Raw genomic sequence first — 27,047 nt, 5'->3', positions numbered from 1 at the left:
TGTAAAGCAGTCTGACTCCAGTGTCATTCTGCTGTTAGGCAGTACGTCGGAACACTTATCCCTGCACTGGATCTGTGTCTAATCTGCCAGTGGTCAGGGACACTCTAGTGGCAGACACCACACACACACACACACACACACACACACACACGTGCCAAACGTAGGGTTTTCCACACTGTGGACCGATCTTACCACTTAATTCTGTTGAAGATTGAAATTGGTCATGAGACATGGTAGATGATCTGACCGCTGAAAGCTATTAATGACTTTTATTCTTAGTTCAGTGTGTTCTTTTGAGCTACAGTCCTGGGAGTACGGTGGCCTTGAAGGGCAAAACATAGCGACAAATTGGGAAAGCAACAGCAAATGTATTCCTGCCCCATTTGTAGCGTGCTGAATTGAAGTGGTTGAAGCTGCATGTATCTCTTGTGTGTTTTTTTTTCGAGGGGCGTGGGGTGGCATCTGTTTGCCGTGTTGTAGTGTGCATGTGTGTTGCGGACTAAACTATTGCGAAGAAGCCTAGATACATTGTTATTGGTTGGTGACCTTTTTGTTGTGATTTTGTGGTGTGCGTGTGTGTGTGTGCATGTTTGTGTGACCGTTCATCTCCAGTAAGTGAAAAGGTTGTTGACCTGTGGCTGACCCCTACTGCCCCCTACAGGCGAAGCCGGAATTGGATCCCGTGGCCATCCTGCAGGCCTCTCACCAGGCCGCCACGCAACCTAAGGTCTGACTGTGTGTGTGTATGTGTGTGTGTGTGTGTGTGTGTGTGTGTGTGTGCTATGATCTGGCCTGACCTCACCTCGTCTTGGCCTGTTCATATGTGTGATGGCACTTTCACTGATGACACTCCATTGTGTGTGTGTGTGTGTGTGTGTGTGTGTGTGTGTGTGTGTGTGTGTGTGTGTGTGTGTGTGTGTGTGTGTGTGTGTGCGTGTGCGTGTGCGTGTGCGTGTGCGTGTGCGTGTGCGTGTGCGTGTGCGTGTGCGTGTGCGTGTGCGTGTGCGTGTGCGTGTGCGTGTGCGTGTGCGTGTGCGTGTGCGTGCGCGTGTGTAAATGCATGCATATGTAGGTAATGCATATGTGTCAACGTGCAGATACGAGTGTCCATATTTTTGTGAGACCACAATGACTAATCATGACTCAACAGTACACAGATATACAGTTAGTGAAACACCTGCATATTTAAGCCTGTTGTTTATGTTGTAATGTTGTAGATTGTTTGATGCATGCATGGTGTGGATTATATGTTGATCTATATACTGTAGATGTATAGCGTGGATTTCTGTGGGGTTTTCAAAGTATGTGTCTGAGCGATAAGCCAGCTAAGAGCAGAGCCCTCTGACTTTGTTGTGCATGCAGAGTCAGGTTATAGGTCTCCTCTATTAGGAGGTTTATCACTTGCGGGGAGTTAACTTACCCCAGGCTTGTCACTAAACCATGTACTTGGTATACACCCCTGGTGGCTGTGTGATGTTGCTGCAGTGATGAGGAGTTGGTGCAGTAAGTCTCTGGATGTGTATGAGTTCTCTGTGGTGTAGGGATGGCACATGGCTAATGAGTGAGTGACTCTTTGCTAACCCCATCCATCACTCCATCACTCCCTTCGTCCGTCTGTCTGTCCGTCTGTGTGTCTGTCATGCCTCCATACATCAGTGTCTCTCTGCTGCAGCTTCAGAGTGGAGCTGGCACTCGGTCAGTCAGTAGTATCATCGTCTTCTCACGGACACTGGAGACTCCACGGCGGGGTGGCCAGCGACAGGGCCGGTCATGCTCCTGTTGGTCCCTGTGGGGGTGGGGGGGTGGGGGGGGGAGTGTAACTGGAGCCCCTTCGCTTGTATTCAGTACTGGTGCGACCATGCGGAGAGCCTCTCCGAGGAAACCGCTGCACCTGGTCACGTCTCCATGACGACTACAAAAAAGCCACTTCAAAGCCACCCAGAGTGCTTAGTGTCACGTTACTGCCTGCGTCGCCCATTTACTCCCCTACCCATAATGCACCACGTCAGTCTTCTCCAAGCTCTTCACCTCTAATTTATGCCCCCGATTATCCCCTTCAGTATGTGTGTGTGCCATCTGTAGGGGGCCGTTATCGCTGCCGCCAATTTGCAGAGTGAGGGGATGCCCCCACACCCGTGGTGCTGAGACTCATGAGTTTATCTCTTTAGTCATTAGAGCACTATTCCCTCTCTCCCTCTCTCTCTGCAGCGTTTAGGTGTGTGTGTGCAGGTAGGCATCAGAGGAGAGGAGAGAGCTTGAAGCCCTTTATTTAAGGTAGTGGGCACTTCACTGGGGCTTATCACTCTCGCTTATCTGAAAACCTTAAATGTGAGTAAAATGTGACCGGTTTCAACTCTCTGGGCCTGACACTTCGACAGTGACGGCAAGACCCAGGCTCGAACCAACGACCCTCCAGTTACCAAACGATGAGATCTGTGTAGTCAGCAGAGGAGAAGAGAGGCTGTTTATTATTGGATGGAATAGCAGCACTGGTGCTGCTGACTCAGAGTTGAATAGAAGTGTGAAAGAGCAGACGAGGAAACTCGTGTTAAACTGTTCTCCCACAGGTGTGTTTCAGTGAATGGTAGTTTCACTGCAGACTTGCTGTGTGTGACTGTGTGTCTTTAATTGGAGATAAATTGGAATTTGATCTCACCCATAAGCTCCCATTAACACCTCATATCCTTCCATTTACATACAGTCACACAACCGACAGGAAAGGCACTCATGCAAGACGCTAACTGGTACATATTTGGGCGTGGTGCAATGGTGGTAATGCCACCACCTGATAATCGATCGGCACAGATTTGATTCCCAAATCCGCCATTGTCACTTTGAATACAGTGTTTGCTATATACCAGTCATCTTGAGCTTTAGCATTGGGAGCTGTTTGGAGTGCAGTGTCTTGCTCAGTGTCACTTTTAATGAGAGACAAGGATTGCGTTTTTCAAATCCCTTTATTTAAGGTAGGGCCATAACGCGACCGGTTTCAGTCCTCTGGGAACGACACTTCGACAGGGACAGCAGGAACCAGGCTCGAAACAACGACCAAACCAGTTACGATTCCTCGATTCTCGGGTGGAACGATTCCTTCCTCCACCCCCCAAAGGCATCGTGGCCCCCATATATGGGGCGGATCTGACCTAGTAGCAGAAGTAACACAGTGGACTTGAGAGTCCAGTAGGCTGAAGGACGTTCTCTGGTATTGACCTCTGTCTTCCTCCTCCTCTGTGTGTCAGGTGAAGACGGAGCAGCAGATCGCTGCAGAGAAGGCGTGGTACGGAACTGAGAAAGTGTGGCTCGTCCACAAGGATGGCTTCTCCCTCGGTGGGTTCAGCATACCGCACACATACGCAACTCACACATAGCACTCTCAGACACCTGTCTTCTTTAACACACCAGAATAAAGGTTCCTGACATGTGAGTAGCAATATATTTCTGTAGTTAGCCTACAAAAAGGACCCAAAGCTGCCATCTTTGCCCATATACAGTAAGGAGATCTGGGTGCTATTTTTGCCCATATACAGTAAGACAGATTTGGATCTCCATATATAGGCAAAAATGGACGTTTAAATTAGGCTTTTTTGTGGGTTTACTTCAGAGGTCCATTGAGTAGAAATGGAATATATTATTTAGGCAACAGTTACTAACCCAGTTTACATTATAAGCTGTTTGTTTGTTTATTTGGTTATTTGTTTGTTTGTATGTTTGTTTGTTTGTTTGATTGTCTTTAATAGCCACCCTGCTGAAGACGGAGGCTGGCAGTCTGCCAGAGGGGAAGGTGAAGATCCGTCTGGAGCACGATGGCTCCCTGCTGGATGTGGACGAGGATGACGTGGAGAAGGTGAGCCTTGTCCTGGACAGCTCACAATCACAACTTGTGTTGCCAGAAACTACAGTGGATGCTTCTGAGTTTGTATTCATTTGTGATTTGCTGATTTGTGCATCAACAATATTGTTCATATCGCCTGAGATACTGGTGACACAGTAGTTTCACTTTTCAGTGCAAGTCAAAAGCCAGAAGTGAGGTCACCAGTACTTTGAACATCATAAAACTGAAAGGCATTTTTCTAAATTGGTGTCTTGTGTTTGCACTGTGATTATGTTTAAACAACTTTACAATTCAAAACAAATGGCACATGTAAAAGCTAAAATATGCCACAGGCCGCTGCTCATTAGATTATACACATTAGATTATACATTCGCAAGTGTCCTAGTCCACTTAAATAGCACCACAGACCGCTACACATTAGATTACGCATTCAGAGTGGAGCCAGGCAGTGCACGGATGATTTGGCCAGCTGCACTCATGCGAAACCCCAGATGACCGTCAACTCTGACTGACCATAGCTGTGATCTTTGGAGATCTGACCCAGAATGGCTTAACGTTGCTGTCTGATTTGGCTGGAATGTCCAGTCTGTCACTCGGACTCTTCAACACCCTGACACCACCAGAGGGACGTGAGTGCAGATGTTGAGTAATGCTCCTGCAGACGTCCCCCATCTGTGGGGGCATGTCCGTCTCCACGCTCTTCACTGGGGCTGGCCAGGCGCTTAGCTGAAAACCGGGTTCACTTCACGGGAACTGGGCAGAGAGCAGCGCATAGCTGTGATGGTAGCGTTGTCACGGGACGGCGGCGGCCATATTGCTGCCCATCTGTGCCACATGGTGAGATAGGGAGACAGACGGAGCCATCAGCAGGCAGTGGAGCCCAGATGGGTCTGCTGGGGGGGACTGGGAAGGGTGGTGATGTGTGGACAAAGCTGTGAAGTGTGTGTGTGTGTGTGTGTGTGTGTGTGTGTGTGTGTGTGTGTGTGTGTGTGTGTGTGTGTGTGTGTGTGTGTGTGTGTGTGTGTGTGTGTGTGTGTGTGTGTGTGTGTGTGTGTGTGTGTGTGTGTGTGTGTGTGTGTGTGTGTGTGTATTCAGTGCTGCTTCAGCCCTTGCTGGCTCCAACAGATTGGGCATCTGAAGTGAGACGTGTCTGAGTGGTAATGTGGTGGACGTGCTGATCAGAAAGTCAAACAGAAGCAGACACATGCTTTTTGAAATGGCAGCCTTCAGTCTGTTAGTTTCCTGATGGCCTTCTCTCAGCTCATTTGGCAGAGTAAAGATACCAAGGAGCCAAAGGCTGCTAAAATAGATAAAAGTTTGCTTTCTTTTGCTACGTTAATACTAATATTCATAGTATACTTTAAACTGATATTTATACAATATAATATACTTTATTTATATCTATGATGATATAGCTGTATATTTGAAGTTACTTTGAGGTGGATGCCTCCAATGAATGTGTAGATGTGATAGTGTTATGGCTAAGCAGCTGGGCTAGCATGCAGTCGCCTGAAAAGTTGAGAGTTCAATTCCTGGCTTCCACCATTGTGCCCTTGAGCAAGTAAATGTATGTACATACTGTATGTGAAATCAGTCAATGTGAACTCCGATGAATAGAGAACTGCTGGTCACCCATGTGTCCGATGTGTCACTCCTGACCAGGCCAACCCTCCATCTCTGGACCGTGTGGAGGACCTGTCCTCGCTGCCCTACCTGAACGAGTCCAGCGTCATGCACGCGTTGCGGCAGCGTTACGGCGGGAACCTCATGCACACGTACGCCGGGCCCAACCTCCTGGTCATCAACCCCGTCACCGCACCCGCCATGTACTCCGAAAAGGTAACGCCCATCCACCACGACTGAGGCCGCCAGCGCTTTGGTCTCTGGAATCTGTAAATGCATTTCCTCTGATGCAGAATTTGGGCCTTTGTTTACTGTCACCCCTGTTGCAATGGGGTATGTTTTTAAGGATTTGTGTGTTCACATAGCACACAATTATAGGTGACTGTTGTTCATCCAGGGCATGCATGTGTTCATGAGCTGTCGTAGCTGTTCAAGTTCTATTAGTGCACTATTATGCTAGTCTAGGTGATTCACATGTTTAAATGCTGTTATCATTTTCCATGTAATGTTATCGCCTTTTCTCCTCTTAGGTGATTCACATGTTTAAGGGCTGTTGCTTTTTTTATTGTTGATGTTGATGTCCTTGGCCTGTGTTCTCCACTCAGGTGATGCACATGTTTAAGGGCTGTCGTCGTGAAGACACAGCGCCACACATCTACGGCGTGGCACAGTCGGCGTACCGCAACCTGTTGACCACGCGCCAGGACCAGTCCATCGTGCTACTGGGCAAGACGGGCAGCGGCAAGACCACCAACTGCCAGCACCTGGTGCAGTACCTGGTATCCATGGCGGGCAGCTCGGGCAAAGCCTACTCTGGTGGGTCAAGACTGGCAAAGACAACTCAAGAGAACTCCTCTGGTAGATGTGCAAGAGTGGCATGGGTTTGATGTTCAGGCAGAACATATCCAGCAGATCTGATAGTTTTGATAAAAAAACATCTGACAGATGAGTAAATGTTAATGAACAAATGATAGATGGTTACCTCTATCTGTACTGTAATAGGTCCTGGTGGAAACTGTCTAGTTGATTCATGAATGTAAATTGTCTCTAGTGAAGCTGTTATCATGTCCCAGTTCATATTCAATCATGGGTTCTGAACATCAGAAAAGGCAGGATCAGAGGTCTTCTTTAGCTACACTGAGGGCCCTACTCTAAATGCTGGGCAAAGAGCAAAGGCAGTCTATGAGCAAAGTTCTCATGCATAAACTAACGCCATCATGTGGCATCAGAGAGCTTTTAACTAACCCACTGCTGTGTGTGCTGAGGATCTTTCTCATGGTATTTCATTTGCAAATAGATTTAGGTATTAAGCAAGCTTTAGTTAGACTTCAGACTATGCAGTTTGCACAGTGTTTACAGTAGGGCCCTGAGTGCGATCTGAAGCCGGTTTTAAATCCTGTGTGTGTGTGTGTGTGTGTGTGTTCCCCTCAGCGGAGAAGTGGCAGGCGGTCTACACCATCCTGGAGGCCTTTGGGAACGGCTCCACAGCCATGAACAGCAACGCTAGTCACTTCTCCCACATCGCCTTCCTAGACTTCGACCAGGCCGGACAGGTGGCCTCGGCCTCCATCCAGGTAAGACCCGGAACGCCAGGGGGGGTATTCCAAGTATGTGGTTTAGTGACAAACCTGGGTAAGTTAACTCAGAGTAAGTGGTAAACCTCCTACAACAAAAGCCCAATGACATTGTTTTGTTAGGGGAATAAAGCTGTATAGCTCTTCTATAGGAGGTTAATCACTTACGTTATTTTATGTCTCGTGCACAATAACCTTTATATTTATTTGTAACATTTAGACAAATGATCTTAGCCTTTTCTTTCAATATGAAATGTATGACTGTGACCATAGTGGTATGATGTCAGTGTCATCGAACACACCCCTAACACTTTTCATCCAATAGATGAAAGATATAATGCCTCCAAATCGTGCCCATAAGTTATCAATTGTCCCTCTCAGACGATGCTATTGGAGAAGCTGCGTATCGCCCGGCGACCAGAGGGAACCGCTGAGGGCACCTTTAACGTGTTCTACTACATGATGGCTGGAGTAGACGGATCCCTCAAGTGAGTCATAGCTAGCTGAGGCTAACAGAAGCTAGCAGACCCAAACCCTCTCACAGTCTCAGCAATCCATGAAAATCAGGCCTACAAACATGAGTGACCCTAGCAGACCCAAATCTTCAGTATTAGTGATCAGTTAAGGCCAGACCAAAAGACAGAAGGTGTTCCAGCAGACCCAAACCTTCTAGCATTGGGATTTAAATACCGGAGGATGGAAATGATATAGAGGGTTCAAAGAGATATAGATGGGCAAAGTGCAAAGTGTCTAGTTATTAAACTCATTTTAGCTAGATTTGACAAAGTCTATTTGTTAGTTTAACACCGTGTACAAGTACGCCTACAAGGTCTGACTGAAAGGGGTCTAAGATGGTGGTTAACCCTGGAATGGACAATGCTCTGACCTGTCCCAGAGGTTACCTACATATGATCAGGGGAGGGCCAGGGCTCTTTCTGCATTTCCTAGCTCTGTGTCAGCTGTCCGAGTTGGATGCTGCAGTCACATCTTCCCTACAGTTTCTGTGTAGTAGTACACAGTATTAATAAATCAGTATACCAATGCAGTCAATGCTTTAGATGTTTAGTGTACAGTGGCAGTTGGGTCTAGTTCTTTAAGTGGTGTATGTTTTAGTTGTGTTTCCTGAGACCAACAGCTTCTCTCTGTGCCTCTGACAGGACAGAGCTTCACTTTAACCACTTTGCAGAAAGCAGTGCCTTTGGAATCATGCCCCAAGCAAAGGTATTGTGTGTGTGTGTGTGTGTGTGTGTGTGTGTGTGTGTGTGTGTGTGTGTGTGTGTGTGTGTGTGTGTGTGTGTGTGTGTGTGTGTGTGTGTGTGTGTGTGTGTGTGTGTCTGCGTCGGTGTATGTGTGTGTGTGTGTGTGTGTGTGTGTGTGTGTGTGTGTCTGTCTGTAAAATGTACTTTTCATACAGTTTAACACCCCATGTTATACCCCATCCTAGTATACACAGTCGTATGTCTTCAGGGTCCTGAAACTCACATCTTCTTCATCTGTCACACACACACATACACACACACACACACACACACACTCTCTCTCTCTCTCTCTCTCTCTCTCTCTCTCTCTCTCTCTCTCTCTCTCTCTCTCTCTCTCTCTCTCTCTCTCTCTCTCTCTCTCTCTCTCTCTCTCTCTCTCTCTCTCTCTCCCCCTCTCTCTCCCCCCCTCCAGAGCGAGGACAAGCAGAAGTCAGCGCAGCAGTTCACTAAGCTGCAGGCTGCCATGAAGGTGCTGGGCATCTCTGCTGACGAGCAGAAGGCCTTCTGGCTCATCTTGGGGGCCATTTATCACCTGGGAGCCGCTGGCGCCACCAAAGGTACGCCATCTCCACAGAGCCTCTCTGCCTCCTCCACACACACACACACACCCAGGGTATTGGGTAGAGCTGCTCTGGAGGCTTCTCTGACTTGGCACCATATAATGTTGTTGAGTGTACAGTGCACAACACCCCTCTTCATCATCATGCCCCTCTGAACATCTGCACTTTACACTTGGCAATGTCCTGAGTATGAAGCTGATCATACACAAAGCAACTTGTTGAGCAGTGTGTGCAGGGCAATGTTCCTGAGTATTGTGGTTCTGACAATTTCCCATTAATATTGACCACCACTTTTTTTCTGAAGAACTTTAATCAGCAGCAGTAGGCAATTTTCTATGATCATCCAATCAGAACACATGGAACTGGTTATGTGGTTGCCCAGCAACATTGCTCAATTCTCCCATATGTATGTTAAATAAACTACACACGTTTGCAGCTTGTCCAAAGATGCACCTGTTATAATGTAGATAATTCAGCAATTGTTTTTGCGGATTCAAAGTTTTCGTGTTCTAATGCCTTTCCCATGCAGTCTCCAGCATAGATGAATGTGGTACAGTTCAGTTCTACTGTGTCTCTGTTCTGTGTGTGTGTTTGTGTGTGTGTGTGATCTCTTTCTGCAGTGTCTATTTCTCTCCCAGATTCACTCAGAATCTCCACATAAACCATTTTCGTTGCACATAAGAGAAACATTATGTTTTAAATAGCTGCAGACAGCATGAGGAAAAGCATAGCTTAATGTCTACTGATATTGAAAAGATGAAGAGAAACATTACATTGAAATAGCTGTGGGCTTATGCAACTTTTATGTGATTGTGTCAGCATACCACAGTATGACACTGTTAGTTTACATGACATTTTACATCCTCATAATTTAATTACAATAATAATTACATGTTTTTTATTCTCTCTTCTTGTGGTGCCACTTCTACCCTTATGATTGAAATATTGGTAGAAAGCATTCATTTGGTCACACTCTGGGCAGTATTGGCTGCATTTCATTCCTTGCCCAGTAGAGGTCAGCAGAGACCATGCAGCCTCAGCTAGTACACAGAGGCTGTGGGAAGTTGGTGTAGGATGACTTTACCATCAGGGGGCTCCACAAGCCTACTCCAGTCTTAGAGGATGATTTGATACGTGTGGAGTTTATTCTTTTCACTGCACTGAATAAGCATGGCCGAGTGTCTGTCTGTCTGTTTTCACAGTTTTACTGTATTCAGTAATCTTTAATACGACTTACAGCATGCACATTTGTGTCTCTGTCAGTGTTGTTTTGCATTATTAGTGTGTGTGTGTGTGTGTGTGTGTGTGTGTGTGTGTGTGTGTGTGTGTGTGTGTGTGTGTGTGTGTGCATGTGTGTGTGCGTGCTACATGTCTAAAGCCATCACCACTGACTGTTATGTTTTGTGTGTGCTGCACTAGTTGTAGCCCCATGTGACTAATCTAACTCTTTGCCTTTGTCTTCTTGTGTGCTGCATGCTGGTTAACCCCCAAACAGAGACAGAGGAAGGTAAAGCACCGTGTCTATTTACACTCCCCCCCCCCCCCCACTCAACAGTCAGTAATGTGTCTGTTGACTCCCCTCCCTCTGTAATGTGTCCGTTTATTCCCCTCCGTCTGTACTGTGTCTGTTTATTCCCCTCCGTCTGTACCGTGTCTGTTGACTCTCCTCCGTCTGTACTGTGTCTGTTTATTCCCCTCCCTCTGTAATGTGTCTGTTTATTCCCCTCCGTCTGTACTGTGTCTGTTTATTCCCCTCCGTCTGTACTGTGTCTGTTGACTCTCCTCCCTCTGTGCTGTGTCTGTTTTGATCTACACTCCCACATGCTCCTCTATTAGCATGCTAATCAGGCTCTTTGGCCTTTTCTACCTTCTCTCCTGACATGCCAGCATAATCATCCCACGTCAGAGATCTCATTTGTAGTTGTAGTTCGTGCTGCTGAAGATGACGATGCTTGTGCACTTGCACATAACAACTCTTATAGAAAGTTGATCATGATCATCATAGTTACCAAGTAGCCTGCTAATCACTGGTGATGTGCTTTTGTCTTGATCCCTTATGCAAGTATGATGTTATTTTATTAACTTTCAAATGATTTTTTGATTGTTATTTAGTGTCTGTAGTAGCTCCCTGGTATCTAGTATTGGGTCTGTCAGTCATGCCTCCTCCTGTCTGTGTCGCTGTGTGTCTGCGCTCGTCTGTCCACTGGTGTCTGTAGTGATGCGTGTCCGTCTCTGCCCTGCACAGCCGGCCGTAAGCAGTTTGCGCGGCACGAGTGGGCCCAGAAGGCGGCCTACCTGCTGGGGGTGGGTCTGGACGAGCTCTCCTCCTCCATCTTCAAGCACCAGGCCAAAGGCGCCAACCCGCGCCTCTCCGCCATCCGCCAGGCCTCCGAGGACGCCGCTGACCCCTCAGGTACGGTGCGCAGAAAGGTGAAAGGTCAAACGAGTGTGTCTGTCTGTGTGACCTGGATTGGGTTGACCGCACGGTATCAACCCTGCACTCACCCCCAGACTCAAATATGCAAACAGCAGGATGCGAATGTGTATGTGTTGGTTACCTGCTGTGAACCAAATTGCCCCATGGTACATTAAAGACATTTCATTTCAATTCAACTCGACTCAGAAGCAGTACCTTGGATTGGGTGGTGAGTGTGCTAGTAAGCGAGCTGAAAGCTCAGGCTGCTAACTCTCTCACTAGCATGTCTCTTTAGGAGAGGGAGGGAAGTTTACACAAGGGACATATTGCACAGCTATGGACCAGCTGCCTACTGTTGCGTCTGGTGTTTGTGCTCTAAGTGCATTCATATGCAGCTCTGTTTGTCAGTGCACAATGAAGTAAACTGATTGTATGTGTGTGTGTGTGTGTGTTCCAGGCCTGAAGGTCACAGCGCTGGAGTGTTTAGAGGCCATGGCATCGGCTCTGTATGCTGAACTCTTCACGGTCCTCATCTCGCTCATCAACAGGTCAGTGTTTACGTGTGTACGCTTTCACATTAGAGGAAACAGTGGCCTCCAAACAGGGCGTTCAGCCGTCAATCTTCAACAGCATCACAACAGCAATCAGCTCTGGAGTCAGAGCTGAAAATAGCATTTTTTTTAACACCACCTGTTGCTTTTCTTTTGGAAGATTGTTTAAATTAGACTACTAGTCAAAAGCTGGGGTCACTTAGAAATGTCCTTTTCTTTTGACGGGTAGTGGATACAGTATGTGACCGTGCATGGTCATATGTACAATCAGTGCGTGATTTGGCCACGATGCCCTTGTGTTTCTGTCTCCCTCAGAGCGCTCAAGTCCAGTCAGAACTCGCTGTGCTCCATTCTGATCGTGGACGTGCCAGGCTTCCAGAACCCCCGGCAGGCCAAGCGGGAGCGAGGCGCCACCTTCGAGGAGCTGTGCCACAACTACGCCCAGGAGCGCCTGCAGATACTGTTCCACGAGCGCACCTTCGTCAAGGAGCTGGAGAGATACAAGGAGGTGGGGGGGAGCGCACACACACATACAAGCACACACACATACAAGCACACACATGGACACTTACACATACATACAGTACTTGAACACACACACTGATACAGGAGGTGTACGGCACATAAAGAGACAGAGAGAGAAAGACACACACACACACACACACACACACACACACACTGAATATTTAGAAGCTTAACACCCTGTTGTTTACTACCTTGTAGATGTAAATGAAAAGTTGTGTCCCCCATCCAGGAGAACATCGAGATCACGTTGGATGACATGGAGCCCAGCCCGTCGCTCTCTGTAGCAGCTGTGGACCAAACGTCGAGCCAAGCCCTGGTGAGCACTCCCCCTAGTCACATCCGTCACACTTGTCACACCCGTCACACGTCTGTCATCCCTGTCCCGTCATTACACCTGCCTTCATGTTGGGTTTGATATGGATAGACTGCAGGGTGCAAATGAAGAATTAAATGGAATATTAAAAGAAAAAAAAAACATTTATCTTTAATTTACATCATCACATCAGGCACCTACCTCTTCATCTGAATCTACTTTTCCTTTATACATCTGTACTATTCCCTGTCTTGAGCCAACTGTGTTGTTGTATCTGTGTCATGTTGTACAGTATTAATCTGGCTTGGTTGTTGACTCTGGGAGGTCCCCGTCCAGTAGCGCCAGGAAATTGATCTGTTTGCTGGCTGATGTGACGGCTGATCTAATGATCTGTCTAAACAGGTTATTCTGTTCCGCTCACGTGCACGTGGGATGTCTTCATTCAGGCCCCCCTGTCCCGGGCTGAAGGCATATAAACTCTAGTCTGGGCTCTCGTCCATGCTGCGCTGGTTGGGTCTAAAACTGGGCTGTTGGTGAACAGGTGGCCAGGCCCTCGGCCGAGATCCCTGTGCTGCCCGGGGTCAGATCCATTCATCACGCCGCACACTGGCCTGTGGTGAAGACAGGCACATTAATAACCCAGACAGCCCATCCCCGCTGCTGAGGCAAGCGCTAGCATAAGCCAGGCCCACGCAAAGATCACTCGTCCCTGAGATGGCCCTGTAGCTCAGGCCCATATCCAAACCCACGTCCACGTACTGTAAAAACCACTCGTCCCTGAGATAGCCCTGCAGCTGAGGCCCATATCCAAACCCACGTCCACATAAAGACCACTCATCTCCAAGACGTGGCCCAGGGATGCCTCACTAAGTTCTTCTTCACATTCAGATGTCTGGCTCTGTAGAGAGGCGTCATATCTCCTCCTTGCCTATTTGAAAATCTTGCCTTTTAGCGATTTCTCAGAGGATTGTAACGCGTTCTGCCAGATTAAGCACTTGATTATTTAAACATGACCAGTACACCGGTCATCTCGAGGCGAGATGCGTTCCCTGTGTCCGGTGTCCTTCTGCTCGTCTACCCTGAGTGCTTCTCCCTTCTCAGTAGTCTTGACAGCGTGACAGAGGTGACGCTTTTAAAAAGTCAGGCGCTTGAAGTGAGCTGGTGAACAGAGGGAGAGAAGCACAGACCAGGAGAAGAAAGGATGGCCTTGGAGTTAGAGAGAGAGAGTGTGTGTGTGTGTGTGTGCGTGTGTGTGGGTGGGTGGGGATGAGTGTGCTAACGTGAGTCAACGGCATGTGTGTAGGGGGAGCCTGTAAGCACGCCAAGGACTCTGCTAGTGCTTGTCTAAAACACACACACACACACACACAGATACACTCTCATACACACACACACACACACAGACACACAAACACACAGACACACAGACACACTGTACACACACACACACACACACACACGTTCCCCTGCTGTTGTGTCCACTCTGAGTGTGTGTAGAAGTATTTGAGTTGTTTCCTGAGCAGTGCGATCTGCAGAGAGACTGTGCTGGCGGTGCTGTAAGCAGAGTGCTTTGGTTTCATTTGGGCTGTTCTGTCTCTTTTTGTGTGTGCTTGTGCTTGAGTCCGCATTCATGTTCATTTGTTTGTGTTTGCGTGTGTGCTTGTGAGTCCACACGCTTAAAAGTGTCTGTTTACATGTGCGTGTGTCTTTCTATGTGTGTGTGTGTGTGTGTGTGTGTGTGTGTGTGTGTGTGTGTGCGCGCGCATACTCTATGTGTTTAATGCCTGTGTGTGTGTGTGTGTGTGTGTTTAATATGTGTGTGTGTGTGTGTTCAGGTGCGTACGCTGTCCAGGACGGATGAGGCTCGTGGTCTGCTGTGGCTGATGGAGGAGGAGGCTGTGCAGCCCGGGGGCACTGAGGCCTCACTACTGGACCGACTCTTCAGCTACTACGGGCCCGCCGAGGGCCAGACCAAAGGTCACTACACACCCGCACACACACACACACACACACACACACACACACACACACACACACACACACTATGATCCTGTAGAAGTGGAAATTAAAGGTCAGTGTATGCGCTGACACATGCACACGCACACACACACTTTTCAGGAGATGTAGGCCTATGGGGCGAGCAAGGGTTAGGACATGTGCGTGTACACACACACACACACACACACATCAGACATGAATACACACAGGAATACACATACTGTACATGCACACACACACACACACACACACACATCTAGACATGAATACACACACACACACACACACACACACACACACACACACACACACACACACACACACACACACACACACACACATTGTATATCTAGACATAAATGCACACACACACACACCTGCCTCACGTCTCCTCTGTGTGTATCTCCCTGCAGGCCACACCGTGCTGCTGAAGAGCGAGCGCCCGCATCACTTCCTGTTGGGCCACAGCCATGGCACTGATTGGGTGGAGTACGACGCCCGCGGCTGGCTGGCGCACGCCAAGCACAACCCTGCCAGCCAGAACGCAGCCGTACTCCTGCAGAACTCTCAGAAGTCAGTCCCTCTCCTCTCCTCTCCTGTCCTCTCCTCTCCTCTCCTCTCCTCTCCTCTCAGAAGTCAGTCCCTCTCCTCTCCTCTCCTCTCCTCTCCTCTCCTCTCCTCTTGGAAATGCAGTATGTGAAAGACTCCATGTCTGGTCTGAGTGGGGCATTTATTGAATAGTTTCAGGTTCATTATTACTATTCCAGCGCTCCACATGTGTCCGTAGGGACAGAGAAGTGTTCAGCACTCTATGCACTCTGGTGAGGAGATGGAAATGAGATGTAAGGCAGCGTGTTTGAGCGGCCATTTTGTCATTTGGAGGTGTGTGGTGATCACAGGCAGAGGAAGACCAGAGGTGATAGAGCTACGTCACCATGTTGCAGGGGAATAGGGCTGTAACTCAGGGCTGATGATGCTGCCAGTCTCTCTCTCTCTCTCCCTCTCTCTCTGTAAGTGAGTGAAAAGCCGGGATGTCCTAGGACGCACAGGGAGAGTGTTATCTGAGCAGACATGTGTGGTGTGCCCAACCTGCGCTGTATGGGACTTCTCATCCGCAGCGCTGTCACATGCAGGACAGGACAGGACAGGACAGGGCACAGAGCTCTACGGAGGCCCTTTGGGGACACACAGGGCACCAGGCAGGAGGAGTCATCTGTCAGAGAGAGTTTTGGGTGCTCTAATGTGCGGGCAGGACACTTCTGAAAAGACACTACTGTTTTTATGAACTGACCCTGTATAAAGGAGTGTTATGGCATCACGCACCCTTGCTGTTTCCACCCTTGCTGTTTTGCCCACAGTGCTTGAACATGGTGTGTGTGTGAACAGGGTGTGTGTGTGAACAGGGTGTGTGTTTTGTATGGGTAATAGCTGTAGATTGAGTCAGTTCAAGTCAATCAGCTATTGTGTTTTTATTCAGTGATCCTCAAATCTAATCACTTAGTTCAAATGTAAACCATTTACATAATGACATTGCCACTTTTTAATTAACAAAGGTATTAAGGGAAATGAAGTGAACTTGATATGTTCTGAAATAGGATTACTTAGTAAAGACTGAATTTGAAGTCACAGACCATAGCACTCGTGTCACAATGTATGAGTAACATATGTATGATTTTTTATATGTATAATATTTTCATATGTATGGTTTTGTGTCCTCCTGTAACAGGAAGTACATCAGTGGACTTTTCATCGGGCGCTCAGCGGGCACCACGGTGCTGGCGGGGTCCATCGCGGGGCTGGAGGGCGGCTCTCAGCTGGCTCTGCGTCGGGCCACCAGCATGAGGAAGTCCTTCACCACCGGCGTCGCCGCCGTCAAGAAGAAGTCCCTCTGCATCCAGATCAAACTGCAAGTGGTGAGGACACACTTCTCTTATCTATGCTGTCATGCCCCCCATATCCTATGCAGTCATGCCCCCATATCCTATGCAGTCATGTCCCCCATATCCTATGCAGTCATGCCCCCCATATCCCCATATCCTATGCTGTCATATCCCCATATCCTATGCTGTCATATCCCCCATATCCTATGCAGTCATATCCCCATATCCTATGCGGTCATGCCCCCCATATCCTATGCGGTCATGCCCCCATATCCTATGCTGTCATGCCCCCATATCCTATGCTGTCATATCCCCATATCCTATGCAGTCATATCCCCATATCCTATGCTGTCATATCCCCATATCCTATGCGGTCATGCCCCCATATCCTATGCAGTCATATCCCCATATCCTATGCGGTCATGCCCCCATATCCTATGCTGTCATATCCCCATATCCTATGGTGTCATGCCTGCATCTGTGTTTGATGATGATGATGATCTCTCCTCAGTCGTCACTGACTCGTGTGTCTGGCTTCATCTCCCCCTCCTGTGCAGGACGCCTTGCTGGACACGGTGAAGCGCTCGCGGGTGCACTTCGTGCACTGCCTGCTGCCCAAAGTGGACGCCCTCCAGGGAGCGGAGACCCCAGACTCGGGCCTCATGCAGCTGGACGTGAGCCTCCTCAGGGCCCAGCTCCGGGGCTCCAAGCTGCTGGACGCCATGAGGATCTACCGCCAAGGTGGGTGGAGAGAGAGCACCACCCAAATGTAACTTGTGGTTGTGCTGTGGTACCAATGCTGTCTGATAATCTGACCATGGTTCCATTCTGATAATCTGACCATGGTTAAATTCTGATAGTCTGACCATGGTTCCATTCTGATAGTCTGACCATAGTTCCATATCCAAATCATCAAAACCATTGGACAAGTTGGACATTGGATGCTTTGGCTAAAAGCACTGGCTAAATACCAGTCAGATTACTATATATAGCCACCTAGAAACATGCAGGAATCTTCGCTATGCTATCACAGCAAAGCTTGTGAATAACTACCTGGGTCTTTTTGGCAATATAGTTGCCAATGTTGTCTTGTGAAAGCTCTTCTTACTGTACTTCATAGTGTTACTTCAAAGGGCATTCATGAGAGTCTCCTCTCAAGGTAGGAGCCCTAACTGTCTAAATGCCTTTTTTTTTTTTAAAGATAATTTTCTTGGCTTTTTATGCCTTTAATTGGACAGGACAGTAGAGAGTATGACAGGAAACGAGCAGGAGAGAGAGTAGGGGTGGGATCCGGAAAGGACCACGGGGCGGGAATCGAACCCGGGTCGCTGGCGTGCGGTGCAGGTGCCCCAGCCAGTCGCGCCACGGCTGGGGCCTCTAAATGCCTTTTTATTCAGCAGGTCCAAACTAATGTTGTGAACTACTTTACAGGCTTCCCTGATCATATGGTGTTTGCGGAGTTCCGTCGCAAGTTTGATGTGTTGGCACCTCACCTGGGCAAGAAGCTGGGCCGCAACTATATCGTCAAGGACGAGAAAAGGGTGAGTGACCGGACCACTGAAGGAGGACGGAGACACACACACACACACACACACACACACACACACACACACAATGTACTCATGCAAACGTGCACACACTTTCTCATACACTGGAAAAATCGATTGCTGAGTGACATTCGAATGAGTTGACCTCATATTCTCATATTCAAAATGAAGAGAACACTGCACATTTGAATCATTGGAATATCACTCAGCAACCATAGGATTACATCAGAAAAAGTGATCAGTAATATTTTTTTTTTGCAGAACTGTAGACCCTTTCAACCACATAAATAAACATGTGTGGTCCTAAGGCATCTCCAGTGGCATGTTGTAAAGCATTACAGTAAAGTCAGATTAATTTTAATTTCAAAGTATCTGAGCTAGTTTTGAACGTTTCAACCGGAAACCTTCTGGAGACAGTTTCTATAAAAACCAATGGCACTCTGAGCAGGAAAGAGAGATCTTTTAATCAGGGCTTTCTGTGATCTATTAATCAGCCTTGTGGCAGCTCAGCGGTCAGCTTCCTTACAGAGGGCATCACCGGGACGACATATTAATTGCATTGGGGTTCAGAAAGTGAAAAAATCCCTCACATTAGCACAATTAAAACTCTTTAAAACAAATGTGTTTTTCCTGACGGACACATTTGGCCTCTGCTTCGCCCCACAGACTCTGCTGAGTTTACGCTCCGTTTTGTTTTCTCCCGGCTCCACAGTATTGGATTGTACCCAGCGTGCAGTTTAAGGGTCTGATGGCTATTTGTCAGAGATGTGGAGCGAAACCCAATGCGATGGACAGAGAACAGTTAGCTGAGGCCCCCTGAGTGAGCTAGCGCTAGAGGAGAGGGAGGTCTGGGGGGACTACCCAATGACCGCCCACTGAAGTCCACTGCTGGGAAGAGTTTGGGAGTTTAGGATGTGTGCTGAGGGAGAGAGAGAGAGAGGGATAGAGAGAAGATGGGATAGAGAGAGGGTGGGGTACAACAATGACAGAGAATGAGGAAGTAAGACAAACAGAGAAAATAGATAGATGGAGCTGGACAGAGAGAAAGAAAGAAAGGGAGAAAGAGAGAGAAGGAGAAAACAAATAGAAAGAAGGGGTGAGTGAGAAAGGAAGAGAGAGAGAAAGAGAAAAGAAAGCATGAAGGGGTGAGCGGGGGAGTTCAGCTCTGCCCCAGTGTGTGTGTGTGTCTCTCAGGAGGGTTGCTTTGGAGACGAAGACAAACAAAGAGCCTTCAGTGTCCAGCGCTGCCACCTCCTCTTACACCGTAATCCACACGGGCTCTTTCAGACGCCACTCTCAAGGCCTGGACACCACCACAGAGAGAGAGAGAGAGAGGGGGGGGGGGGGGGGGAGAGAATACATTTGGGACTGAGAAAGTGGGAGCATGGTGGTGGGGGTGGGGGGTATATAAAGAAGATTTACTGCAAAGGTTCAGAGACTGTTTTTGGGATAGAGATCTCTCTGAGGCTGGGGCAAACGCTAGGGCAACCGGACACCGGAGAGTTTGTTGTTGCTCTCTCTCTCTCTCTCTTTCTCTCTCTCTCTCTCACTCTCACTCTCACTCTCTCTACCTGCCTCTGGTGCACTACTAAACAGTAGTGACAGGAAGCAGTAGGAGTTCAGGGGGTCGTGGCTTACCATGCCATCATGATAAGATGAGTCTCGCTCAGACTGATTACATCAGCAGTGAGCACTTCCTCACAGTGAAAGTGGGTGAGTGTGTGCATGTGTGTGTGTTTGGTGTGAGTGTGTGTTCCTTGGATGTTCCAGCCAGAGAGGGGGTCATCCAGGTCTTCTGACCCCAGCTGTGTGTGTCTTCCCCAGGCTGCGGAGGAGCTGCTGGAGTCCCTGGAACTGGAGAAGAACAGCTATCACATGGGCTTAAGCAGGGTGAGTGACGCGCACACACACACACACACACACACACACACACACACACACACACACACACACACACACACACACACCCAAACTAAGTAGTCCTGTAGGTGGTGTGGTAGAGCCTGCTTAGGGTGGCCATATACTATCATCATGCTGTATTGCCTGAGCGGTAAGCAGAGCAGATCCCAGCTGACTGTGGCGCACAGCTGATCCAGATCTGTCTCTCGTCCTGTGTGGCTCCGCTAGACACAGACAGCACTGAAGTCTTTGAAGAAATGATGGATAACACAAGATGGATACTTTAGAGGCCGTTTAAATGTTTACGAAGTGACATTTTTTCATGACGCAAGTGTTCAGAAGTGTATTGTTGTCGTCTCAGGTTCTGCTCCCTGGGTGTGTGCAGCCCGCCTGAGAAGTGCTGGTGTGTGTGTGTGTGTGTGTGTGTCTGTCTGTCAGTGCTGTGAATGCAGGAGGCCATTGTGCTGTGTGTGTGTCACCAGAAGAGCCTAATTATCGCCTCTCGGTGTGTGTGCTGTCGGGCCACAGTCTCTGGCAGCTTCCAGGGACTGTTGTAGTGTAATCAGTCAACAGTGGCTGGCACACATAAACACAAAGACATAAACACAAACACACGCTTAATCCCATCAGATAGATAGTAGAGAGAGTTAGGTGGAGAGCACCAAGACAAGCACAGAGTTTAACAGCCCCATCTGGTTGTCCAAGTATCCCATCAGGGGGCTATCTAGGGCGGCGGTCGGAGATGAGATTGGGGTGGGGGTATTATCTGCGGGCAGCTGTAGTTGCTTCTCAAGGTGATTTTGGGGAACTAAACCGAGCTCTGGAGTCGATCTGAAACTAAGATGTCCGAGCACACTCTCAGCATTCCAACTGCCTCCTAGACTCCTAGCAACAGAGGCCCATCCAGTGCCAATTATACTGACCTTAAATCTCTCCTCCTATCCCCTCCCCCTCCCTTCCCCCATGTCCATGGCCTGTCCGGCCTCTTCCCAGTCCGGTGGTCAGTTAGACAGAGAGAGAGAGAGAGAGAGACCGAGAGGCTCGGGTCAAGACATGGCCGTCTGTTCCCACAGTCTGCCCTTCTCTCACGCAAGAGTCATAAAGCCACCAGCATCGTGAAGTGTACTGAAGCAATAGATCTATTACACAGTAACACATGGTGTTAATACTGGGTTCTTATCTTATTAATATATGGGAGTAACACGTTGAAGTTTGGTTAATTAGTTTATGTAACTAGTTTTTTTCTGTTGTACAAACTTCTAGAAAGTGTGTCACAGACACTGACAAAGCTCTGGCTATAAAGGATTCCTCCGTTTTATTGCAACTATTGGACTCTCTGGGTCTCTGAATAACCCCAAGCCCTCAACCAGGGCTGTAAACGGGTGTGAGGAGACCCAGACACACACACACACTTTTCATTTTACTGTAACATTCACAGACAATAAAGTTTTTATCTTATCTTATCGTAACTTACTGTAGGCTGGAGTTATTCTTTGCATAATGCTGAAGGCTAAAGTCCTGCACCATTGGCATCATATCACATAATATCACACAACATCCGTGTTGTTGGTCGTCATAAACAGACACTACTAACAGTAAACATCTGATCCTGTCCTAGATTTGAATGTGTCTGTCTGTCTTGTTGGGTTTAACCGTGTGTGTGTGTGTGTGTGTGTGTGTGTGTGTGTGTGTGTGTGTGTGTGTGTGTGTGTGTGTGTGTGCAGATTTTCTTCCGGGCGGGAACGCTGGCTAAGTTGGAGGAGCAGCGGGACGAGCAGACCAGACGCAACATCACCCTCTTCCAGGCAGCCTGCAGGGGATACCTGGCCAGACAGGCCTTCAAGAAGAGGAAGGTGAGTGTGGACAACTGGCTTACTCCTGGGCTCTGCTATTCCGGTTCACCCCAGAGAAACCAGCAGCTTAAAAGGATGCCTGGAGAGTGACTGGGGCAGTGGTAGTGTAGTCAGTGGTTAAGGAGCTGGGCTAGCATGCAGGAGACTGAAAAGTTGAGTCGATTTGGATAAGTGTCCGCTGAAGAAATACATGTATATGTACTAATAGGGCTGTTTTTAGCAGGGCAACAGTGTTGGTCAATGAGTCAGTGGGTCACTATTAGTGTTCTCCTGAGTTCTGCTGTTCATGTTCACCTCAGGGGAACTGAGATCTCTTACTTCAAGAGTATTTTAGTTGTCCAACCTTTTGACAACACAGTTGATTTAAGTGCCCAACGGTCAGTGTTGGTCAGTGTTGGTCAGTGAGTCAAAGGCCTCTGTGCCTCTAATCATCCAACATCCAGTGAAATTGATATGTAAATAAACAAGCACACTCACTGTGGCCTGGAGGTGGTCAGTAGAATATAGTGAATGCAGAGTTTGTGTGGCGAGCAGCAGTGGCTATGTTGTCCTTCTCCGAACCTTGAAAGTGATTAGGGAGAGTGGGGAGAGAGAGATTGATGAGAGAACCTCATGAGAGAAGAAAGGGGGAGATTTGCAAGAGAAACTTGTGTCTGACAAGGAAGGATTAGTGTTGCACTTCCAATATGGAGTCCTAATCTACTTGGCTTCCAATATGGCCCCCTAATCTAGTTTGAATAGATGCTTCTGTTGCTGCTTGTGTTGCTGTTGTGTTGTACTCCCTCGACTTTCTCATAGTCTGTTTCCCTACATACACAAGGGAGACTCAATTAGAGGAAAGCCAGAAGAGCCCCACACACGACTGCACTGTTGTTGTGGAAAGGCACTACTTTTAGCCGTGGACACTCTGTCCTGTGGAAATGTAGGACCTGAGGGCTACGGTGTCTTTTATTCTCACCTCACAGTGCAGCCTGTGACTTGTTCCGCTGGGAGATGGTTTCCGCGGTTCTGCCTCGGAATGCCGAACAGAACCCTGGGCCTTTGTTCCCCCAGCATTCTGTAGAACTGAGGGCAGCATTCTCCTCTCCTCTCATCTCCCAGAGCTTGTTTACTCACCCGCTCTGTTGTTTATGGCCATCTGGTGAGGTGTTTAGTGGCCTCTCTCTTCCTGATGGTCTTGCCAGGTGTGTGGTGTGCTCTGTAGTTGTGTGTTAACGAGGCGAGTCGCGGGGCTCCTGGCTGAGTGGGGCTGCGTGATGACTGACCCCCACGGCCCTCATGGCAGGACTAACTAGTGCTAATTGGTGACCCAGGCTGTGTCTGCCCACTGGTGGAATCAGCATGCTGCTCAGCTCCTGGCCACTGGAATCAGGGGCTCGCATCTGCTGCTCACTGAGCACAAATGGCTGTGTACAAGCCGCACATTAGAAGTGTGTCATTTTCAGTTCAGGGCCAAAGTATGTAATTAATCAAATGATTGTGTTTGTGTGTTTGTGTGTGTGTGTGTGTGTGTGTGTGTGTGTGTGTGTCTCTGTGTGTGTGTGTCTGTGTGTGGGTGGGTGGGTGGGTGGGTTTGTTTTGGGGAAGGATTTTTTCTGTCAGCTGCTGTACATGTAAATACATCTACACACACACACACACACACACACACATGGTAGTAGTATAGGCAGGAAGGGCTCCCTTGAGATGCTGTCAGGTGGTTATAGCATTGAGTTGATGATGTTGATTGATGCAGACACAGAACTGTTCCACATTCAGGATTCAGCACTGGGAACACTTAAAGTTGAAAGGGCCTCTTGTAAATATATCTAAACATGAATCTGGACTGGAAATGTTACAATTTCAAGATAATTAGTCTGTGTGTGTGTGTGTGTGTGTGTGTGTGTGTGTGTGTGTGTGTGTGTGTGTGGGTGTTTTGTTGTTTACATTAAGCTGGTCTTTGATAGTCTTTCAACCATAATTATGCCGCAAACCATAACTATATTTCAAATGAATGAACTCGCTAGGTGTCACTACAAATCAAGCGAATGCTATGCTTTTAACAGCATGCAGTAATTACACACAGGCTTTCTCATTGCATTTTCTGGCAGGCATAATAGATAACTCTTGTTTGTGTATCCAGAGACCATGTGTAGTTAAACACAAAAATATATACACCATTGCAAAGAACCAGAGTAGAAGCAGTGAGATGTACTGTACCCAGCGGATGAACTCCAGACATGGGACATCATATGATGACACATTTCACTCTGAGCAGCGAGGATTGGAGGGCCTTTACCTGATCAGTGTCTGTGGAATTAAGCTGATCTCTCTGTGATTTAGTGACATAACCGTGTGTGTGTGTGTGTGTGTGTGTGTGTGTGTGTGTGCTGCAGGGCTGGGGTAGAACGCAGAGTCACTGCTGCAGAGTAGAATGCAGAGGACTCTCTCCTCTCCTCTCCTCTCCTCTGCAGCAGTGCTGGAGCTGCTCTGCTCTAACAGACCCTCAGCTGCTCATCCACCCACTGCAGCTCCCACTCACTATCTGCTCCGCTCTACCTCTCTCTTTCTCTCTGTTTTTCAACCTCTCTCTCTCTACCTCTCTCTCTATACCTCTCTGTCTGTTTTTCAACCTCTCTCTCTCTCTATCTCTGTTTTTAACCTCTCTCTATCTGTTCTCCAACTTCTCTCTCTCTCTCTCTCTCTGAGTCTGTCTTCTATCTCTGTATCTTATTTCACCTTCTCAATCTCATACATCCTCTCTCTTTCCTCCTTCTTTTGTTATTAGTTGTTCTCTCGTTCTCTCTCTCCCTCCCTCCTTATTTGATCTCTCTAGTAACGCCCATCCCATCCCCCTCTCCCTCCCTCTCTCTCTCTCTCTCTGTGTCCATGCTGGAGTAGATCCAGGACCTGGCCATCCGCTGCGTCCAGAAGAACATCAAGAAGAGCCGCAATGTGAAGGGCTGGCCGTGGTGGAAGATGTTCACCAACGTGCGTCCACTCATCGAGGTGCAGCTGACCGAGGAGCAGATCAGAGGCAAAGACGTGAGTACGCCCACCTGCGCGCACATACACACACACACAGGCCTCTTTCTCCCTCTCTCTCTCTATCTCTCTCTCCCCCTCTCACTCATTCTCTCTTCCTCTTTCAGGCCAGACAGCCCATCTCTCTCTCTCTCCCTGTCTCAGGCCATCTCTCTCTCTCTCTCTGTCTCTCTGGACATCTAGTCTGTTCCTCTCTCTCTCCTAGTCCCTCAGTCTCAGCCAGTTAACCCAAACTCTGTCTGATCACATTTCTCCCCCAATCTATACATCTCTCTCTCCTTCTTCCCTCGCTACCCCCTTTACCACTCTCTACTCTCAGTCCACCTCTCTCATCTACACCTACACCTACACCATGTCTTTATCATTCAATAGAGTCATCTACACCTACACCTACACCTACTGTACACCTACACCGTGTCTTTATCATTCAACAGAGTCACCTACACCTACACCTACTGTACACCTACACCGTGTCTTTATCATTCAACAGAGTCATCTACACCTACACCTACACCTACACCTACACCTACACCTACTGTACACCTACACCGTGTCTTTATCATTCAACAGAGTCATCTACACCTACACCTACACCTACACCTACTGTACACCTACACCGTGTCTTTATCATTCAACAGAGTCATCTACACCTACACCTACACCTACACCATGTCCTTATCATTCAACAGAGAGTGTGTGTTGTGCTCCTCCTCTCGTGTGTAGAGACTTGAGCAGTCTCTTTCATGTGCACGGACCCTCTCAGTAGTAGAGCGCTGGGATGAGACCCACAGTGTCCTGTGTTGGAACTATCAGGAAGCCCCCTCTCTCGCTCTCTCTCTTTCTTTCTCTTTCTCTCTCTCTTTCTCTCTCGCTCTCTCTCCTTCCCCCTCCCCATCTCTCTCTGTCTTTCTCTCTCTCTCTCCCTCCCTCTCTCCCTCCCCCCATCTCTCTCTGTCTCCACCCTTCTCTCTCCCTCTCTATCTCTCTATGGGGCTGTGGGTGTTCAAAGGCCTCAGGGCCGTGTGTAGTGCTAGTGGGAGGGCTGTTCTGTTTGTGTTACCTGAGCGCTTCCTTCCCCCCAGCTCCCCAGGGGAGGGGCAGCAGCCGCTGGAGCAGGCCTCCAGATCTGGCCCTGCTCTGGCCCTGCTCTGTTTCCCACTCAGCTGCTCTGTGGTGCACATTTGACCTCCTGTCCTCCCGCTCACTGTGTGTGTGTTGGTGGGTGTGTGGAGATGAAATAGGCCAGTAGTGTGTGCACTGGGGAGGACTGCCAGAGCTAGAGGTGGTGGGGGGGGGGGGGGGGTGTTGATTGTGGTATCTTGTCAGCTTGTGGTCAATGTTGTTAACAATAAACTCTGTGTGTGTGTGTGTACATGTATGCTGGTGTTTTTGTGTGTGTGTGTGTGTGTGTGTGTGTGTGTGTGTGTGTGTGTGTGTGTGTGTGTGTGTGTGTGTGTGTGTGTGTGTGTGTGTGTGTGTGTGTGTGTGTGTGTGTGTGTGTGTGTGTGTGTGTGTGTGTGTGTGTGTGTGTGTGTGTGTGTGTGTGTGTGTGTGTGTGTGTGTGTGTGTGTGTGTGTGTGTGTGTGTGTGTGTGTGTGTGTGTGTGTGTGTGTGTGTGTGTGTTTGAGCAGGACGAGATCCAGCAATTGAAGGGGAGGCTTGAGAAGGTGGAGAAGGAGAGGAACGAGCTCCGTCTCAACGGTGACCGACTGGAGAGCAGGGTAAGGGCACGCTATGCCACGCTACGACTGGGATGCCTACCAATCACTCAGCCTGTGAGAATCTAAGTGTGTGTGTGTGTGTGTGTGTGTGTGTGCTCCATCAGATCACTGAGCTGTCTGCAGAGCTGGCTGATGAGAGGAACACTGGAGAGTCGGCGTCTCAGATGCTGGAGACTGAGACGGCAGAGAGACTACGCCTGGAGAAGGACATGAAGGACATGCAGGTACACACACACACACACACACACACATACACACACACACACACACACACACAGTTCGCACTCAGTAGGGACCATATTAAGTAGCAGGATATCTTAAATCACACACTCACCACACATCTCACATACCTGACATATGACTGACCTTCACATTGTAGGGAATCCCCATAGCACACACACACACACACATACGCACACACACCTCACACTTCAATCATCCTTACACACACACACACACACACACATACTGT

The 27,047-nt window shown here is 48.4% G+C and overlaps 1 protein-coding gene across 1 annotated transcript in view; it reads left to right on the top strand.

The window, feature by feature from the left end:
• The window catches only part of myo18aa (myosin XVIIIAa), an 85,019-nt gene that overhangs the window by 31,080 nt on the left and 26,892 nt on the right, over positions 1 to 27,047 (top strand). Inside the window, exons 6-28 of the mRNA XM_062537341.1 lie at positions 662 to 727; positions 3,240 to 3,327; positions 3,738 to 3,844; positions 5,495 to 5,671; positions 6,061 to 6,271; positions 6,887 to 7,029; positions 7,411 to 7,517; positions 8,187 to 8,250; positions 8,701 to 8,845; positions 11,094 to 11,261; positions 11,722 to 11,812; positions 12,131 to 12,323; positions 12,570 to 12,656; positions 14,489 to 14,630; positions 15,065 to 15,224; positions 16,378 to 16,564; positions 17,089 to 17,272; positions 17,963 to 18,072; positions 19,903 to 19,968; positions 21,702 to 21,830; positions 24,711 to 24,854; positions 26,486 to 26,575; positions 26,680 to 26,799. Coding sequence (XP_062393325.1) covers positions 662 to 727; positions 3,240 to 3,327; positions 3,738 to 3,844; positions 5,495 to 5,671; positions 6,061 to 6,271; positions 6,887 to 7,029; positions 7,411 to 7,517; positions 8,187 to 8,250; positions 8,701 to 8,845; positions 11,094 to 11,261; positions 11,722 to 11,812; positions 12,131 to 12,323; positions 12,570 to 12,656; positions 14,489 to 14,630; positions 15,065 to 15,224; positions 16,378 to 16,564; positions 17,089 to 17,272; positions 17,963 to 18,072; positions 19,903 to 19,968; positions 21,702 to 21,830; positions 24,711 to 24,854; positions 26,486 to 26,575; positions 26,680 to 26,799 — 2,979 coding nt within the window. The remainder of the gene's footprint in view (positions 1 to 661; positions 728 to 3,239; positions 3,328 to 3,737; positions 3,845 to 5,494; positions 5,672 to 6,060; positions 6,272 to 6,886; positions 7,030 to 7,410; positions 7,518 to 8,186; positions 8,251 to 8,700; positions 8,846 to 11,093; positions 11,262 to 11,721; positions 11,813 to 12,130; positions 12,324 to 12,569; positions 12,657 to 14,488; positions 14,631 to 15,064; positions 15,225 to 16,377; positions 16,565 to 17,088; positions 17,273 to 17,962; positions 18,073 to 19,902; positions 19,969 to 21,701; positions 21,831 to 24,710; positions 24,855 to 26,485; positions 26,576 to 26,679; positions 26,800 to 27,047) is intronic.

This window comes from Sardina pilchardus, chromosome 5 (assembly GCF_963854185.1).
Source record: "Sardina pilchardus chromosome 5, fSarPil1.1, whole genome shotgun sequence".
Taxonomy (NCBI): domain Eukaryota; kingdom Metazoa; phylum Chordata; class Actinopteri; order Clupeiformes; family Clupeidae; genus Sardina; species Sardina pilchardus.
Note: the sequence above shows the minus strand (reverse complement) of the source record. Positions and strands in the feature narration are given on the sequence as shown.